This window comes from Saccostrea cucullata, unplaced genomic scaffold, assembly GCF_032062105.1.
Source record: "Saccostrea cucullata isolate Sc308-1 unplaced genomic scaffold, CSIRO_AGI_Scuc_v1 ctg1782, whole genome shotgun sequence".
NCBI classification, from domain to species: domain Eukaryota; kingdom Metazoa; phylum Mollusca; class Bivalvia; order Ostreida; family Ostreidae; genus Saccostrea; species Saccostrea cuccullata.
This window is the reverse complement of record NW_026937894.1, coordinates 9,657-29,357: the sequence shown is the minus strand read 5'-3', so window position 1 is coordinate 29,357 and position 19,701 is coordinate 9,657. Positions and strand designations below refer to the sequence as shown.

General features: G+C 34.0%; 1 protein-coding gene, 3 long non-coding RNA genes and 1 pseudogene across 4 annotated transcripts; 3 read left to right on the top strand and 2 right to left on the bottom strand.

The window, feature by feature from the left end:
• Positions 1-289: 289 nt before the first annotated feature.
• LOC134249023 (uncharacterized) lies at positions 290-3,828 on the top strand (annotated as a pseudogene).
• A 125-nt stretch (positions 3,829-3,953) lies between these two features.
• On the top strand, positions 3,954-4,993 carry LOC134249021 (uncharacterized). The gene is made up of 3 exons (XR_009988194.1): positions 3,954-4,082; positions 4,212-4,386; positions 4,563-4,993. It is a non-coding gene; the product is annotated as an uncharacterized LOC134249021 (long non-coding RNA).
• Positions 4,994-7,077: 2,084 nt separating this feature from the next.
• On the bottom strand, positions 7,078-7,884 carry LOC134249026 (uncharacterized). Its single transcript, XR_009988196.1, has 4 exons — positions 7,797-7,884; positions 7,575-7,714; positions 7,362-7,474; positions 7,078-7,209 (listed from the first exon to the last, which is right to left on the bottom strand). It is a non-coding gene; the product is annotated as an uncharacterized LOC134249026 (long non-coding RNA).
• Positions 7,885-8,691: 807 nt separating this feature from the next.
• On the bottom strand, positions 8,692-10,219 carry LOC134249025 (uncharacterized). The gene is made up of 3 exons (XR_009988195.1): positions 9,778-10,219; positions 9,474-9,570; positions 8,692-8,963 (listed from the first exon to the last, which is right to left on the bottom strand). It is a non-coding gene; the product is annotated as an uncharacterized LOC134249025 (long non-coding RNA).
• Positions 10,220-11,775: 1,556 nt separating this feature from the next.
• On the top strand, positions 11,776-12,928 carry LOC134249022 (uncharacterized). The gene is made up of 3 exons (XM_062731393.1): positions 11,776-12,135; positions 12,385-12,459; positions 12,626-12,928. The coding sequence occupies exons 1-3, from the start codon at positions 11,776-11,778 to the stop codon at positions 12,926-12,928; spliced, it is 738 nt and encodes a 245-aa protein (XP_062587377.1).
• The last annotated feature ends 6,773 nt before the right edge of the window (positions 12,929-19,701 follow it).

Here is a 19,701-nt window from a genome sequence, read left to right as displayed (position 1 = left end):
CCCTACCCTTATTTGGATGAATTATAAATAGGCCTACGAAGTAACTAGAGCAAAGCCCATCATCTCTCTCTCTCTCTCTCTCTGTCTCATTTAGGAAGTGATTATAAATCACAAGTGTTCTGTAAATTTCTAAAAAGATTTCCTCATTTTTAAATATTGAGAACGATTTAGTAAATATGGACAGGTGCAACTGATTCAATCTATAAAAATAATAATAACCACCCCCTCCTTTTGTCATCTCAAACTTCTTATGTACTAAGGCCATCTTTAAAAATTATTTTGTAGCTAAATGTCTTGCATTTTTCTTCTTTCAGGCATGATCAATTCTGGCATGGGACCAAGCCACTTCAATGAATTTTTAACAACCTGCGATATTCCACCCACCAACCAGAAAACCATTGCAAAAAAGGATAATATTATAGGCGATATTATAGAAAAGGAGGCCCAGAAATGAAATCCTGCATAAGATCCCTCCAGAAGGAAGTACAGATGTCTGACATAATGGAGTGCAGCTATGATGCTGGTTCAGTTTGATATCATAACGGTTATCAGATATGATAAAAAAAATTAAAGGTTACATAACAATAGGCCTAAGGGTCACATTGCTCACTTGAGCAACCTTGGCCATGCTGTTCTTCACAAGATTCTACCTCTGTAATATCTAAAGTGATCCCGCCATACCTCGAGGGTCATGATTTCAAGAATTTACACTATCCCAAGATGCTTCTTTATGTGTTGCAATTTCTCTGGCTCAATGGTTGTTGAAAAGAAGATTTTCAAAGATTTTCCTTAGATACATAAATGTAATATTTGGATTCCTTATAACTCCGTTTTACCCAATAACGCTTTGTACCAAGTTAAGTAAAAATTGGCCAAGTAGTTCTTGAGAAGATGTTGTCAATGTAAAAGTTTACAGACGGACAGGCGACGAACAAAAGGTGATAAGAAAAGCACATTTTAGCTTTCAGCTAAGGTGAATCTGAAAAGGTTTAATAAAGGTATAGGTGTAAAATTATCAACAAAATTGCTTAATTGCAAACAAAATTGCTTAATTGCAAACAAAAATATCAGCTGCATGCAACTTTAATTTATAGTTATGTTTTCAAGTAAATCAATTGGCTTTTTTTTTGTTAGATTTTCGAAATTTGTAAGTAAATCATGTCCCGTGTGACAGATGACATAATAACCACTTACCTCAATCTGTTAGCAGCTCAGCCTGACTTTTCTTCAATATGAACAAAAAAATTTTCATGATACAGGGCATGGGACACTGATTGGGAAGCAGACAGGTAAAATCCTGCAGTACGAGATCCGAAGCAAAAGCTGCAGTGTTTGTGACCACCATGGAGAGGACGTGATACCAGTCCATCAGTGTTCAAAAAACTGGGATGGATCAATCAAGGCGACGGAGCCAGATATGGCAGTGTCCATGCTACATAGAACGAGAGATTTCGGCCATCCAGTACAAATTATCCATGCTGACAATGACTCACCCTATCTACTTTAAAGTTGGACTTCCCTGGACTACAGAAGAAAGATGAAAAAAGTCATATATAAAAAAGGGGTATATCTAAAAAGATTTAAGCATTAGCTGTAAATGGAAGGAACTAAAATCGCAATCATTAGTAATTTCATTCCTGTTCAGATGCTTAATGTATACCCTGTCCAGGGCTAGAACAGGCGATGATGTTCAAGAAGGCCTATCACAGATTGTACCTCACCTTTTGGTGACCATGCGAAGTGCAGTGACTGGTGTACTTTTAAAATAGATCCAAATTTCAGGTATATATTGTAGAACGAAATTTATATTAAATTCATAAAAAATATTAAACTACCGGTATTTATGGTAATTTCTTGGTATTTAATTGAATCCATGGATTTCAATCTTTTATTAACAAGATTTCTGATCAATGTGAATACATCATACATAATTCATCTGATTTGTTTCAACACAAATGTATGACATAAATTTACATTTGCAATTTTATTTATATATATATAATGCTATATTAAGCAATACATACCTACAACCATATAAATAGGATCCCTCATGTCATTAGATGTTTGACAGGATTTCTCAATGATGTCATTAAAGGTTGATGCGAAATCAATTTATTCAACACTTGCTGTTAAGTGGGGAAAAAGATTCACACATTAAACTCCCTTAATCCGAAACAGGCACAATAAAAGTGCGTCATTACATAAAGAATATATAACAAGGGGCCCATAAGCACCTGGGTATCATGTAACAACTTTCCAACAATTGAGTTTGGTTTTAAACCAGAGGCCATGAAATTCAAATTTTGAAAGAAACAGCTTGCTTATTACAAATATTTACTTAGCATGCTTACTCTAGTTACGTAATACTGTACCAAGAGGTAGATCAGGGTAACAAAATGCACTTCCACTTTATAACCAGTTATGTACCCCATCCAACAGGAACCACCGACTCGGGGGCCAAAAATTTAAAAAAATCTTGGCAATTTTATCATAAATTGGAAATGTTTACAAAGACGCCAATGACAACAACGACGACAGACAACAGACAAATTTTGATCAGGAAAGCTCACTTGAGCAGAAGACTAAAGTGAGCTAAATATGATACCTGAATTCTTTAAAATATGTTCAAGTTAAAATGTGTACTAGTTTTACATGTATGCGTATTTTTATCATAACAAAAACATAATAAGAACCAAAAAAAGATGGTCTACGACATACCCTTGAGGGAAATATAGTTAACAGAGCAATATTAAGAATTTTTATTTCCATCAAAAAATTATGAGGTAGGAATTACTTTTCTTTAAGATTTTAAATATGAACTACCAAATTTTAATTGCAACTTTTGGGTATTGCGCCGCCTTCCTACACCAGACAATGAAATATGTCTTTTAAATTGGAATAATTTGAGTAGTTACTCCATGATCCTCCATAAATTTATTAGTGAGTGCTTAATCTATATTCGAGGTTTCATTAATGTATGACATAAGGTTCTTACAAAACAACGTTTGTCTACGGAGTTTTTGGACAACCCTCGTATATGTAGAGTTGGAGTTAGTTAATTAATAGATTGAAGCTAATGTTTCAGATAATCATCTATTGGAGCTAAGATTCGTTTACAATAAGTGTGACATTTTCAGAAGTCGAGAGTGCTTTACTAGGATTTAGACAGTACATATGCTAGCATAAATATAAAAACTTTTGTTTGTACTGTGCATCATCAATGTATACATGTATATGTAAATAAATCAGTGCATTGTTTACTGTCTTTTTATTGATTTACGAGAATTACAAGGATTTATTTATCAGGGATTTATACCAACAATTGGATAAGTATATTGAAATCACCTCTAACTGACTTACTAGTAGAATGATACGGTTGTTTCAGTAAGTATTTATACATGTACGATAAACCGTTTATTTTTTTAAAGGGGATCAACTGAGGAGCCCACAAAAATCTTGAAAACCTACAGAGACAAATTTTTGATGGGAAGAAAATTGGACATAAGCGAGGTGGATGAAATTATTGAAGGTGACACGTCTTCGATATTTGTTGGACGTAACAACCTATGGGAAGACACAAACTCGGAGGTTAAATTGCTTTCCAATATTCGATTTCCGCTAGAAGTGAACTTTCACGGGGAGCAAAGTGAGGACTTAGGTGGTCCTAGAAAGGAATTTTTACGACTGGTTCTGGCCTACTTAAAGTCCTCCATTTTGGAACCAGGAGTACCAGTCAAACTCCGACGAAACGGTGCTCTCATTGAAAATCAAAGCTATGACACTGCAGGAGTAATTGTAGGTAATGACATGAATATTTTCCTTAACTAAATTAACACTAGCAATTATTCAATAGTAACTCTTTCGATAAGTACATGTATAAAATTCGTTGATTGGACTTAAACCATCCATCACTGAAAGAAATTGGAATACAAATACGATAATTTATAATTTTAGGTCTCAGTGCCCTTCAAAATGGGCCATGCGCAAATTTCCTGGGATCTCTTATGGACAACTGGCCACAGTCGGAGCCATAAGAGTATGCCCTGCTCAGGAAAGGACTCGAAAGAGTAGGAGTATGGCAGGTTCGGATTTTGTAACTAATGCTAGTACTGATCTAACGACAGATTTCAATATGGCTGTTAAATATTTTAAATTTAGTTTAAACTAATGATAAATATTGAGGCCTTAACTTTTTTTTATTTGTATTAAAGCTCATCAGACAGAAACCGTCCTTGTTATATCTCTTCCGAGAGCAAGGTGTAAGACTTAGTGTTTCTAAGTTTGTAAACACTTTAAAGCCACGCTTCAGCGAGGATTGAACCAACAAAAGGTCCAAAGAGGAGAGAGTATACTCTTTCTTCATTAGATTCATAAGAAATGTTGCAGGTAATTGCAATTAAATTCAGTTTGATCTGACAATAGAGTAAAAGATATTTGGTATTTGAGATTAATAATAGTAACAATGAACTAATTAATTTCTTTTACATGCATATTTTAACTGTATTCAAATATCTGTTTATTAAGCTTATACATTCCTAAAGCCAGAGTGTATATTTTTTCAGCTGGAAGACAAGGAAGCTTAACGCTTGGCCAGATTTTGGCTTTTGCAACAGGTTCTGAAGATTAACCAGTTCTTGGTTTTGAAATTGAACCAACTATCCTCTTCAGTGAACTCTCAGGCGACCTGCCAACTGCATCAACCTGTATCAATCAACTAATTCTTCCGTTGTCAGATAAAAGTGAGGAATACATGATAGACAGATTCATGTGGGCATTCTCAAATACCTATTTGGACTCCAATAACATTGATTGGAAAAAAAAGTTCTTTTGTCACTGACAGTGTATTTCTGTATTATTTTCCAGTTTTCCTTGGTTGATTAATGGATTTTTCGTTTGTACAGACACGTTTTATGGAAAACGTAGCATTTTTGTCAAATATCTTATTTTTTTTCTCAATTGACTTAGAATTTTGGACTACAATGTAAACCTTTTCTAATAAGATAGAGAAAAATTCAAAATTGATATGGATAAGATTTTCAGTAGTATATGTAATATAAGCAAAATATAAGCAAAAGTTAACAATTTTTTTGTATTTGAACACAATCAAAAGTCGCATACTCAGTGATTGCGAGATATGTAATCGTAGGTTGTTTCTTTCGTTTGTTATTGAGCCTTCTTTATAGTTTTACTTTGATTAAATAAAGAAGAAAATGGTAAATGTCAACATAATCATTCTTTTAATTGACAATATTGATGCAAGGCTTCTTTCCATTCCACGGCGTCTGTCCAATTATTTGACAGAAACATTTGATGAGCAAATATATCAAATTCATCAGGTCCACTTCTGCTGATAGGGTGTTGAAAAGTCTGTAGCCATGCCTCATCTTCTTCTGTCGTTTTGGTCAGACAATCAGTGCTACCTAGAACAGTAACAATATCAAGGAGTGGGTTGATTGAAAAAAGAAATTAAAACAAACTAGAGCCGAGCTCGTTGCAAAGCAACGAGTAGGTCTTCCGTCCTGTTTGACCGGAAGTAACTTTCTTTTATGAAAAAAAGACAAATGAAGTCCAAAAATGATTTAATCCTCTAAATTTATGTTAATTATTGCAAAATTAAGCCATTTTTGGCAACTTCGAGGGACGGAAAATTAAAATTTAAGCTTCCAGTGACATATGATATCCAAAAACCTGTCAAGAACAGGAAAAATATGCAATTTTTTACTACTTCCGGTTTGGCCGGAAGTGACATCACCGGACGTATTTCGACGACCCAATTAGATAAAACTTGACATTTTGTAAAACTTTGCTTCTTTGACGTATTACAAATTCTCAATACTTTTTGAGATATAAAGGAAAAACTTTCGGCCCCTCTAGGCCCTTCATTTTAGGGACCAGCCCTTTTTTCGAGATATCATTTGAAAGATCGTGTGATTCTACACTTCTTTTGTTCTACATGTCTTTACAAAATATTTCTAGGTAAAAATTTATCTTTGAAAAAGTGTCAAAAATTTTGAAATTCTTGATAGGACTATTTTCGCGCCATATCGAGCGTCGGCGTTTCGTACTTCCGGTAAAAATGATATACTGAATTCACTTCTCCAAAGGTTGCTCTATCATCACTGAAAATTTCATACCTCTATCTTCAACGATTTTTGAGAACATTGCCGGACAAAGTGACCCTCTAAAAATGACAAAATCGCGAAAATCTCCGAACCGGAAGTGACGTCATCAAAATAAAAAAAAATTATTACTAGATTTTTAGATGTTTTATCAGACCTGAAAGTTTCATGAAAATCCATTGAGCCGTTTCCGAGAACTCGCGTGCACAAAATCGGTAAGAAAAAATAAGAAGAAGACAAAGCAACGAGTAGGTCTTCCGTCCCGTTTGACCGGATGTAGCTTTCATTTTTAACAAAAATGAAAAATAACACCCAAAAATGGTTTGAATCCTCTAAAGCTATGTTAATTAATGCAAAAATAATCCATTTTTTGCTACTTCCGGTTTGACCAGAAGTGACGATGACTGACGGAAAATTAATTTTAATGCTCCCAGAAAAACTTGTCAAAAACGGCAAAAATACGTGTTTTCGGACTACTTCCGGTTTGACCGGAAGTGACGTCACCGGACGTATTTTGACGACTCCAATAGATTAAACTTAACATTATGAACAACTTTGCTTCTTTGACGTAATACAATTTGACAATACTTTTTGAGATATAAAGAAAAACGTTGGCCCCTGTGGGCCCTTCATTTAAGGGGCCAGCCCTTTTTTGGAGATATCAGATGAAAGATCTTGTAATTCTACACTTCTTTTGTTCTACATGTTTTAACAAAATATTTCTGGTAAAAAGTTATCGTAGAAAAGGTGTTAAAATTTTGAAATTCTTGATAAGACTATTTTCGTGGAAAAGAAACCTAAGAATAACAATAAGGTTTTCCGCTGAAGACGGAAGACCTTAAATAGTGGGAAAGAAACCTAAGAAAAACAATATGGTCTTCCGCTGAAGACAGAAGACCTTAATAAAAACACTGAATTAGTAGGATGAAAGTATTTAGTACCATTTTCTGATAACTGATGTATAATATTAGGCCTTCCAGCTGGGCATGATGCCTGTCTGCTTTGAGATACATAATGGTCATTCCATTGTTCGAGTAAATCATCAAGCTCTTTTTGAATAACAGGCATAAAGCAATAACGAAGACTATACCTGTAAGGATTTAAAAGGTCTGATATATTCTTCAGAGCAAACAAAATGTGTAATGTTTGAACTCTCTGAAGTTTTCAGATAACAGTGTCTCATGCATTAAAATAATACACGAATTTGTAAGCAGCATATTATCAAATGCTATAATAACTCACAAATTTGTCACATTCCCTCTATGAAATAATCCAAACAGCTCCAAGTCGTGAAAGAAACGTATCCACCACTCACTTTTTAGCCTTCTAAACATGCTCCACCATGCCTCTATCCTCTGCAAAAATATATCAAAACAAGTTTAAAACCAATATTACGTCTCCATATGAGTGAAAAATTCTCAAGAGGGACGTTAAACAATATACAATCAATCACACTTGATTAAATGTTGACTTTACAACTCTAAAACTATGCTGTCTCGCAAAGCAGTCGCCAGCTTCATGTCGAAGTGTGCATTGAATTGCACCCATATCTGAATTTTCCGTTCCAGGATCAGCTTGTAGTATGAGAGGAAATCCTAAATATTGAAAGCATTTAGTTTGATGCAAAATTAAAACAGAAAATGAAACTCATAATTATGAACACGCTAACATACTAACCGTTTACAGCTCGTATACATCCTATGAAATACTGTAAAACAACTGCAGGGTCACTGTTGGTTGAACCCGCAGTTAATCACATCAAACGAGGAGAAAATCTGCAATGATGTCGTTAATGAGCATTTACATGTACAATATAAACTATATTCTTTATATATTGTTCAATAGTCAATTTTTTAAACATTTTTACCTTCAACATGGAAGACAATTTAAATGTTGCAGAGGAGGGTCTGATACAAATTTCCAGTCGTTCTATTTATGACAGTCAAGAAAGGTTACTTGTTGGTTTTTTTTTCAGTGAAAAAATTTTATTGTTTAAAACACAAAAGGATTAGAAACAAGTTCTTGCAACTTACAAGTTCTTAACACCATTCTAGGAAGGGGAATTTTGTTGTTGTAACATATATTTTACAACATCTTCAAGGACACATTATATACTATTAACCTTAAAATCTGCCAGGTCTCTTGAAAAAAGATACCTACCCGTCAATGCAACCATGGATTGAAATCCCGTATGGCTTTAGTTTGTCGTAACTATAAAAGAACATTGTTTAAAATTTAGTTTAAAACAATCTATCAAAAGCACAAACTGGTTAATGCATATATATTTAGAAACATTGCATATGTTTCTAAAACACACCCATCGACATGCCACACATAGTTAGGTCCTAGGCTTGAGTACAATCTCCTGTTAATTCTACGACGACGACGATTCTCTACTCCAAGTGGATCAACTTCTCTCAAAACAGTCATTACAGTGTCTCTGCACAGACACAAAAGAAGTGATTTAGCATGATACTCATTGGTTAAGAGATATACACTTCCACCCCCTTAATACTTTATATACATATTATATTGTTTCACTGTGGTGTTTTCTGGTAATTCGGGCCAGATTCCACAAGATTTCTATACACTGTAGTTATCATTTTGTTCATCATAGATTGAAATGAAGTAATATGTATCCCAATAGTGATATTCATTCAACATAATTAATTTTAAATTGAAAATTTCAACAAATATCTTCAAAATACTCTAAAGTAGTCTGTTTTCTAGTATTTAAGACTTAAAATAATGAAATAAATATCTGCGGACATGTATTCCTTCGCGATGTAAAACACCAGTTAAAAATCGGTAGCCAACGGTTTTTGGATAATCTTGCGAAGTGGACTACAAAAAAATATTTTGGTATAGAGTAATTTTTATTTTTAAACATTTACTAGTATATATTATTAACATATACTTCAAAAAGTAAAAATATTTTATTGCAAACATTATGACGAAGGAGTCATAGCACATTGCTTTAACTCTCATGTGCCGGGTTGTTACTCAGAAAATTCAATAAAAAATTCTGTTGACAATTCCTTGCAGGGTCAGACTAGATATGCTGATAAGCATCCAACTTAATAGGAATCATTAAACAATGTATATGCTGTGGAAATGTATGTAATTATCACGTTTAAAAAAATAACCGTCTTACTTTTTATACCTTTTTTAAACACAATATGATAAACTATATATAAACACACTTATGAAAATAAATTTAAAAAAAAAGCAACACTACTAATAAAACGTTAGCTCTTTCATTATCATCTTAGGACTTTTACATTCAGTTTAAAATAGTGACGTTGTAACGTTACCCCCCCCCCCCCCCACACACATACATACATGTATATATACCTTTACAATGTTTTTCACGTCCGAAACTAAATGGGCAGTTGGACCTCTTCTTCTGGGCTCGCCCAGTCTTTTAAGCCTTTTCCTAATTGCATTTTCGCTATAGTAAATAATTTTTCTTTGTAAAACTTTGACTTAGTATAAAATATATATAAATATATAATTATGTATAAAATACATGTTAATTTTATGCTTATAGCTCGATCTGTTTAACCATATTCAATATAACCAAATAACCAACTGAACTTTTCATAAAAGCGTAATTTTGTACTATATGTACATGCATGCAAGACATTAAATTTCATACCTTAATTTGATATCTTATTTTTTAGTAAACTGCTCATTTCGCGGTAGGTATACATTCGTTTGGAATATTCGGTTAGAATTTCATTTACTGCAAAAAGATAATAAATCATTATATATAAAATCAGCGGATCTAAAAATCAAAATACAGTTATAATGCTTTGTGCTAATTGATTTTAACTTACCAAGTCTCGTACGTTTGAAGAGGCATCTTGTTGGGGCACAAAGAAATCACGTGATCTTGTATTTCAAGACACTGGGAAACAAGGATGATTTACGAACCAATTAAAATAGGAGAAGGGTACCAGTGAGGGGGGAAAATTAAAAAAAAAATTAGATATTTTCTTTCCATTTTGTTACTTGATACCACCTTTAGATGTAGAGTGTACATGAAACTTTTCCTGACACTTTACACAAATTACGTTGGTGTAGAGTGTACATGGAATTTTGCAATGAGCTGTACACTTTGTGGATGCGCTGCGTTGGACGTGTCCAAGGTTATTTCCCTTTTTTTAAAATACTTGAAAAAAGCAACAAATCTAAATTAATAAAAATAAGGAATTGTTAGAAACATTTTCCCTGAGAAAATCGCATTTTTGGGCAATGACAGAAAAAGAAGACACAGTTTGCAGCATTGCATTCTATGTCAATTGACTCATTTAAAAGAGTCTTAATGCCATTCCTCAGCAACAACAGTGAACAAAGATCTTATAGAAAAGGTAAAGACCAAATCATCAACTACAATAGTCCATTTTCGAGATAACATGTTCCAGCAGGATTCCAACATTTACTTTGTACGTACGCCAGTCACGTGATTTTTATTAAAATCTGGGGCGCATCACTTCCGGTGATATTGATGACATTAGAAACAATTTGTCTGTTTCGATATGCCTCACTACTAGATAGAATGTTCTATCGTTAAAATGATATTGTCCTACGGACCCGGTTTAACGATAGAATTCGTTCCGTGTATTCGTAATGTAGCAAAAAGAAACACGGGCGATAACTCGCATAGTGCATTTACTAGGAACAATCTAGAGAGCTCCGAATGTAAACATGGAGGTAATTTGAATCGAGAGAAAAACGTTGAGAAAATTAATTGGATTTTCTTATTTATATGGATTATTTTTTTGGATAAAAGGCATAAGCAATCTCAAAAAGGTTTGTTTTGATTATTTTGGTAGTTATTCCCAGTGCAAATCATTTTATATTCTTCAAAATCGTTTCGGAGAGGATCCGCTCCGATTCGCTACATTGCAAGCATATGGGACGTATTCTAACTGTGGTGAGGGCTTGTACCAAGACACAGTTAGATTATTCTGACTACCTCACTACTACTGCGTTGTTGAAGGCTGTAAACCTGATTCTCGGAAAAGCGGTAGATATGGCTTTATGGCCGATGTCGAATTCTTCGCATTTCCCTCTTCAAACCACCCAAAATCCGTAAGAAATGGTTGGACTTAGACGCTGCGAGTTTTATTAAACCATCTCGTCCCGACAGAATATACTCTAAATATTTTGTTGAAGGCAGGCCTAGTGAGGCCCACCCTGAACTGTATCGATATAACAACGGTTGTATAAATTTCCTATTGGGACCCGTGATACTGCTTCAATTGAGAAAAAATCCACATGTACTAGTACAACGATGGAAGCCACGCTCACTAGTGAGTCTCCTCACGCACCAAGGCCTACACCAACGGAGTTTCTCGTACATCTTTGTATTATAAGACATTGTAGGCCTTCTTTTCATTTTTTTAAACAATCTTACTGAGTCAATTTATTCCCAATAATTTTATTATTGTTCAAATGATTTAAAATAAATTTAATTTACGGTCTTATAATTGTACATGTAGGATGAACAAGAACAGCCTTTCCAATTCCCAGTACAGAGAAAAATTACTGTTCAATCAGTAATGGCAGTAGAACAAATAGCAGGTATGTTGACTTATGCACAGCTTTTAATTTGTAATATACTTTTTATTTTTATACAATTACTCATAAAATGGAGTCCAACAACTGCATAAGCTGTGGTAAATTATTTTCATCTTTAAAAAACCCTGGAAATAAGAGAAGCCTCTCTTCTAAATTGGTTAGAATTGACAGAACTGTCAAAGATGTTTTGCAAAAAGACTTGGGTGTGAATTTTACCCCAGAGCAGAAGAAAAAGAGATTTTTGTGTCCACAATGTAGTTGGATCATTTCTTCATTTGCCAAATCCCAAGAAGCTAGTGCACAGGCCCTCAAAAAGATCAAAGAGACAGCTCATGCCAGTCATGGACCAACCTATCTGGCAAAGAAACTTAGGAGTCCTATGATCACACCAAGGAAAATTAAAAAGTTGCGAACTGTGTCTCCACAAAAGGTAAAATTTTGTGAAATTAACATAATTTAAGATTATTTTTTGTTGGTATATATAATATAGTTCAAGGTCAGGGGTGGGGTCCCAGCTACAGTACAATAAAATCTAATGCTTCTTTGCTTGTCAAGGAATTTTACGGGAATCTTTTTCTTTAATTTACATATTTCAAAATTTATAATGTCACACGTTCCTCTTAATTAAACAATTCACACTAGATTAATTGTTAAAGAAGCAAATATAATTTTTTTGTAGCCCCAACAAGCACCATCAGAAACTGGCGAGAGCACATCCCATACACTGGATGTACAGACTAAGAAGAAGAAGAAGGTACATGTATATTTATGCTTGTACATGTATTTAAACTTTTTAGATGTCACCAATTGTAATTTATTGAAATATCAATTTCAGAAGTTATGACTGAATGAGCTATGTTCAGTACTAAGTTAATATTGTAAGAGTGTTTTATTTTTTATATACAATTTATTTAATATAGTTAACTAAGGCTGAAGTAGATGTCAATAGGGCATTAACTTACCTGAGACTAAGGCAGTATAGAAGGGGATTAAAACTGTTAATGAGTACCAGATCAGGAGCCCTGAAAGCTTTCTCCACTCTACTTAAAGAAACTGTTCAGGAGGAGATGGGAATTTTTTTGAGACAGAGTGAATCAAAGTTTGGGGCACGTAAAGGTATTGAAGAGTGGAGAGAGTTTCAATGGAATGATTTCCTTGATGAGATGAAGGTGCATTGTCCTCTACTCACTTCATGTTTACTTGGGGCACAGAAGAGACAGTGACACTGCTACACCTACCATAGGAACAGTCATGTCCATTTTGGCATATCAAAACAAACCTAAGAAAATGGCAAACTTGCAGGAGTTGAATGCTTGGAAGTTGTAAACGACAGGTATGTATTAATTATTAGTATTTAATCACCGACTTAAAACTGGTTTTCCATGCTAATAAATTTTCAGGTTTGTCATCAAAGTTCACTAGTTTGTTAATCTTTAGTTCTTTCTTAAGAAAATTTGTAAACTCGCTGTGTTTTGATGCAAAATTTGGGGAAAGCATCCTCGTCATCTGTTTATGATTAGGCTTTTTATACCACTTGTTACACACACACCCTCCCTCTTTCTCTCATACATTCTTAAACTACATTCTTCAACTATAAGTTTATAAAAGGCTGATATATTATATTAACACTGAAACATTCCCAAAAACTGTCTTTGACTTCTTAATTTGAGTCAATCTGCCACAGACATAGGTAAGAAGTTAATGGTCCACCATTGATTTGTCATCAATAGCTTGAAGTTTCAAATGTGTTTGAAATATTTCCCCCAAAGTTGTAAAAGGAAGTTTATTTTTCTTGCTGATGCCGAATTGAGATTTATGCCCCCAATGTTGAAAGCTGCTATAAGAGCTGTCGTTGTTTTCTACTGTTCTAGAGAGAATTATGTTTGTTTGTGATAGCAAGATGTGATTTTCCTGTTTCAACACCCAAAGTTTTTAAATACAAGGAGAGGTTCGGGATGGTGATTCTATGAGGCTTTTAAAACCCATTCTCTATCTTTAAAAGAATTTTTTTTTTGCATTTCATTCATTTTTCTGAGAGATTTTTGGCCTGATAATGCCTTTTAGTCATACTTTTCTCTTTGTCTGAAGATGCAAAAAATCAATATCTGACATGTTCGATGTTGGCCTCGATTTCTTACTGGTAAGTATTCAGTTCCTCTTAACATAATTGATTGATGATGTTGGAATAGTTCTCCTTGCCAGTTGCTTGTTACTCTGTCAGTCCGAAAAAAAAAATCAAATTGTATTTTTTGTTTCTTGCCTGCAACTATGTATACCCCCACACCGAAGGAGAGGAGTATACCGTTCTAACCATGTGTGTCTGTCCGTAACAAATTTTCGTCGCACTTTTCTCAGCAACCCATATATCGAGGATGCTTGAAATTTTAACACAATCTTCTCTTAGGCATGCCATACTTTGGGATACTTTTTTGGTCAAATCAAATGTCAACTTCCTGTTTGTCTGTCCGTTTCATACATAATAAAATGTTCGTCGCATTTTTCCGTGTATCATAATTGAACGTGTGTATATTAACATGATAATGTTTATTCACATCCGAGCGGGGATATTCTTAGTGAGTATTGGCTCACAGATTCTTGTTTTACCTTGTTCATTCACTTCATTTCTGTAGAAACCTTTTTTTATAATTATATTTTATTTATTCAGTCATACATGTAATCATAATTTAGTCATATCAAAAAAAAGTACTTCAAGCCAACTAGAAGAATTGTATTGCGTGTGAAAGCATTCTGTTACTCTTTAGATTTTTCAAGGTTGTCCCTTTGAGCAAAAGTTGCTGCCAGCAAATCATTGATGTTTCGCGGGATATAAGGAATTTTAAAAGCAAATTCTTATCCTCTTATTTTCAAAGAGGTCTCTTGCTTTTTCACCTTGAAAAGGAATGTAGGGCATTGTTTTGAATAACTAGGACATTGTTCATCGCCCGGGGAGTTTCCCGGCTGAAGAAGACTTTAGAGTCGTTGTGTATTCATAAGTGTATGAAAACAAGACACATTATAAGATGCATAGAAAACAAAATAAATGCTACCACAACATCACACTGTATTTAATATAGGGATTCCAAACTTTAATCCAATATTAAATAATTTTATTTGGTCCATTCCATATTTTAGAATTATTTTATACATAAATTGAATATAAACATTTATCATACATACATATATAAATGAATATCAAATAACTATCCGTACCTCAGTGTCAGCTATTTCTAAATACGTTGTATTTCCATTAGTAAACTCTTCAGAATTAGAGGCGCGTTTGGTCGTCTCACTGGGACAGCATGGCGTTGCGGATAAAACAAATGATGCCAGTCTCAATCCAATTTTAAATGTTTCAATGAGTGCATTTGACATTCTAACTAAAGACTAGAAGAACTAAAAGACGTGAAAAACAGCGAAAATCCTAATGTTATCGTCCATTAATAAACAAAACGGCATTTCCGATGTATCTGTATTTTCTTTAAATGTACCTTACGACAAATAGATACATACGATCACAAAAAATGTAAATTAATATCCTTGTCATCTCTACTCTTGATTTAAATCATGTCCACAACAATAAAATATTTCATATTTATTTTATTGGACTATGTTCATCGACATTCAACACATTGTGTACATGTCAGTGTTACGTTTGTCCCTGAAATCCCCCTAGATTTGTACATTCTGCGACTTTCACAAAAGAGCGCACTAAGAACTTTAACTCTTCAATAGTGGAAATAGAACGTATTATCTGTTCGTATGTCATTGCTAATTCTAGCAAAGCCTATCAATGCTTTCAGCTGTCCAGCCCTTATTCTTTTCATAGCGGGAACCAACCTCACGCCTTTCAAAGAGTGGTGCCTCTTTAAGAACTGTCGGCAACATTTTTCCGTGTATCGTTTTCTCTGTTTATCAGATTTTCTTTTCGTTTTCGGAATCATTCAGAACAATGGCGCCGAAGTAGAAAGAAGGAAGAATATCAACTGCAGGGTATAAAATGTGTAACAAACAAGAACCGGGTCGGATATTTTGTTCGTGTTGAGGTTCAGCATATCATTTTATATAGAACTTGAACTGTATAAGTAATTTATGCGACGAATACATTAGTATATTTCAGTAATTTTCAAAACAAAAAAGGTTTTCCGTTTAGAATTTTCCGGCCCGGCCCTGATTTTCCTTACCCTGCCATTTTCAACACATTTTGTTGAAGATGCAAATGTTAGATTAAAATATGGTTCAACAGGGATTGTATAATTTTTATTAATCAGAATTCGTATTCATATGATGAAATTAAGAAAAGAAAAGTTTTGCCTGCCATCGTAACTTCTCGGCAAAACAAAACGTGCTTCTCCGAGCTCGCTAGATCTATGCGTTTGACAACTCCATCGCACGTGTGTAGACCAAGGCTAATGTTGGTCTTGCGGACATAGGTATGTGTACTGTTTGTTAGGAGACTGGGTGACCTTAATGCTACGGACTCACAAAACATCCGTTCCACAATTAGACAGTGCAATTTTTTTTCATGAAAGTCATTATAAACACTATTAAACATATTAAATCTAAAAGTAGAATATCTTTGGATATGGGATAACCCATATCTATTCTTATTTATTTTTGCAGTCTTCCCTACTATTTTCACGCACAGTGACCACAGCAGGCTTTTACGCGGGGTTTTGTGCACGTGAACTGGTACTCATTCACTTGATATTTGATTTGGCAAGATAACACTGCGATATTTCTGAGAGTTTATACACACAGATTATTTCCTGCATTTTTCGTGTTATCTTTATGATCTACGAGGATGGATTGCACGGAGGACAGTTTTGTACAGCAGCCGACGAGAGGATTGAGGTAAAAAAAAACAAACAGAAATGCTGGAATATCTCCATTTTTAAAATGGCCAAGTCACAGAAGCAATGCATGCCTTGTAAACATTTATCAAATTTCAATGTAGGTAGCACAATAAACTGATATATATAATACATCATCCTTAAGATTCTTGCGGGTATCTGGGCGGGGGTGGGGTGTCGAGTTGGGAGATTGGTGGCAGACACCCCCCCCCCCAAAAAAAAACGAACAAGTCTGAAAAGGAGTTTACTTTATTTATTAGCTTACTTTAGCCAAAGGCTCAAGAGAGCTTTTCTGTTCACATTTTTTCCGACATCTTTCTAGTTGTCCGTCTGTCTGTAAACTTTTAATTTACATTTTAAACTGAAACTCAAGATCCACAAAGTGAGACTTGGCCATTTTCAACCAAATTTGGAACAATTAAGTATCCATTGTTATTCAACTTTGTCTATATGAACAAGGATGAAGGGTCAAACCTTTTTCCAAGGGAAAAAATTTAAAAATTTTATGGAAAATTATTTGCATCTTTCAAAATATCTAAAAACCATATGTGCAGTGCTCCAAGTCACACTTGCTTTTAAGTTGCTAAATGGTGACCTAAAAAATTTTTTGGTTGCGATTTCAGAATTTCTTGTCGCCATTATCAAATATTTCAATTGCAATAAAAAAGTAAATTTTGTGAATAAAACTAGTAAATTTACACAAGGGTATGTATTATGTCTTTTTTAAATCAAAGATATTACTTATTACTGTGACTTACGTCTCCATATCAGTGAAATATTCTGGTGAGGGACGTTAAACAGTGTACAATCAATCAATCAATCATATTACTGTGACTTAAGATACAATTTGCTAGGTTGAAAGAAATATTTTTAATAAATACAGTTGTACAGTACATAGAAGAACACAAGTAGTTTGATCATTTATATAAATAAAATTTTATCAAATGAAAATAGAAACATGACAAATTTGACAGTTTTTGAGACAGTACTTTACCAGCTGTTTGTCATATCTACTTACCACTACTACGTAGTACGTACCTAAACCATTACACAGTCTCGCCGATATATGGCTGAAATATTGCCGATTCGGAGTAAAACATTAATCAATCAATCAATCATTACACAGTCATTATAAATATTGCCAAAACACTTTTTATTAACATGCTTCATTGTGTTATGTAAGCAATTGACTAAATGCTTCAATAACAAGGTCAGGTCCTATAAAGTGTACGAAGTTTGGATGCCATTCAATCAGGGACATTATGTAAACATGTCTCTGGTTCTATAAAACTTTATGTAAGTCATTATAACAGCATACTGTCATAACATTACATGATCCAAATCCATGCAACGCTTTAATAGTGTATTAAAGTAAATGTCCTCAAACATTTTTCTTGATTGAGAATCTTGATAAACGTAAATCTCGATCCCGATCTTAAAAATGGACGTTACCAGCCTAACTTTTCACAATCGCGAAAATGCGCGTTTGTTTTTATTTCTAGTCGCAAAATCAATTTTTTGGTCGCAAATGCGACCATTTTAGTCCCAACTTGGAGCACTGAATTGTGGGTCTTTAAAAATCTTCTGATGAAGAATAATATATTTGGTCATATTTATATAAAGGCATCTTATGGCAGTGTAAATTCGAGTTGAGAAGATTCAAGTTCTGGGAAGGGTTTACGATCAAACTCATATATATATATATATATATATATATATATATATATATATATATATATATATATATATATATATATATATATATTTGGATACATTTTTAAGATGACCTCAAGCAATAAGAACTTGAACGAACATGATTTATTGTACTCAATATTCATTTCTCCCCCTTCATTCTACATTTCTTACTCCCCTTGCAGCTGTTCATTCTACATTTCTTACTCCTAGTTCAGCTGTTCATTCTACATTTCTTACTCCCATTTCAGCTGTTCATTCTACATTTCTTACTCCCCTTTTACCTGTTCATTCTATATTAATTTTCATACTCTCCTTTCAGCTGTTCATTCTACATTTCATACTCTCCTTTCAGCTGTTCATCAGAGATGATGGAGGCTGACACATCCATGGATGACCTGGATAGGACGATCCGGATTGATATGATGTGGAGGGATGCACTTTGGTAAGTCATATTTTTACTGTAGATAAATTTTTGCGAGTTCATTGAAGTAACCAAAATATTTTTCTTTAAAAAAATTGACTGCAAAAATGTAAACATAAGTGGTGCTCATCTTAAGAAAGTTAAACTTAATTTTATACTAGTCTACAAGCTAATTACAAGATATAATTACTGTCTAGTGAGTGCCTAAACTAAATTTAAGGTCATATGCAACATACATACATGTATGTAGTTTGAACTTTATTGGGTTCTTCCCTGGAGTTGAAGAGTTATCCACTAAATGAAGGACTTGTGTGCAATACTATAAATGTCTACGAGGGGTGATCAAAAAGTTTGCGAATTATCTTTATATCACAAAACCGCAATTTAGATAATAGAATATAATTAGAGACATACATAGCCATTAACAAGATCTCTGAATTTGACATCAGAGATGCTTACGTTTCTGATTGACAATATCTATGTGGTTTTTGGAGACAAGGTATTCTAACAATCTATTGGAATTCCATTGGTTCCATTTGCGCTCGCCTCCATTATTAGCAAACCGATTTTTATATTCATATGAAACATAATTTGTGCAAAATCGTATGCGTGAAAAGAAAACACTTGATGTGGCCTTCAACATTTAGATAAATCGACTATTGTCAACTAGGTTTAATTGTAACGGGGATCGTTACAGATGTTCCCCAAACGCTCCCCAACTCCCCTCTTGTTCCATTTTCCTACAAGACTTTTTTAAAAAGTATGCTCAGTATCAAAAAAATTCATCAAGAATTATCAAAACTACAATGATATCAACTAGGTCCCATTTAACGTATTGCACGCGCACGCACTTGCATGGTGACATGGTCAAAATAGCAAGATCTCACGCGCATGCACGTGCACTTTGCTCTGATTGGCTGAAACATCTTTCTTGTTTTTCGACAATATCCTTTGAAATTTTGAACATATTCATACACTATAAAGATAAACAGCATGATATATAAGAATTATCACGAAAACATGCGCATGC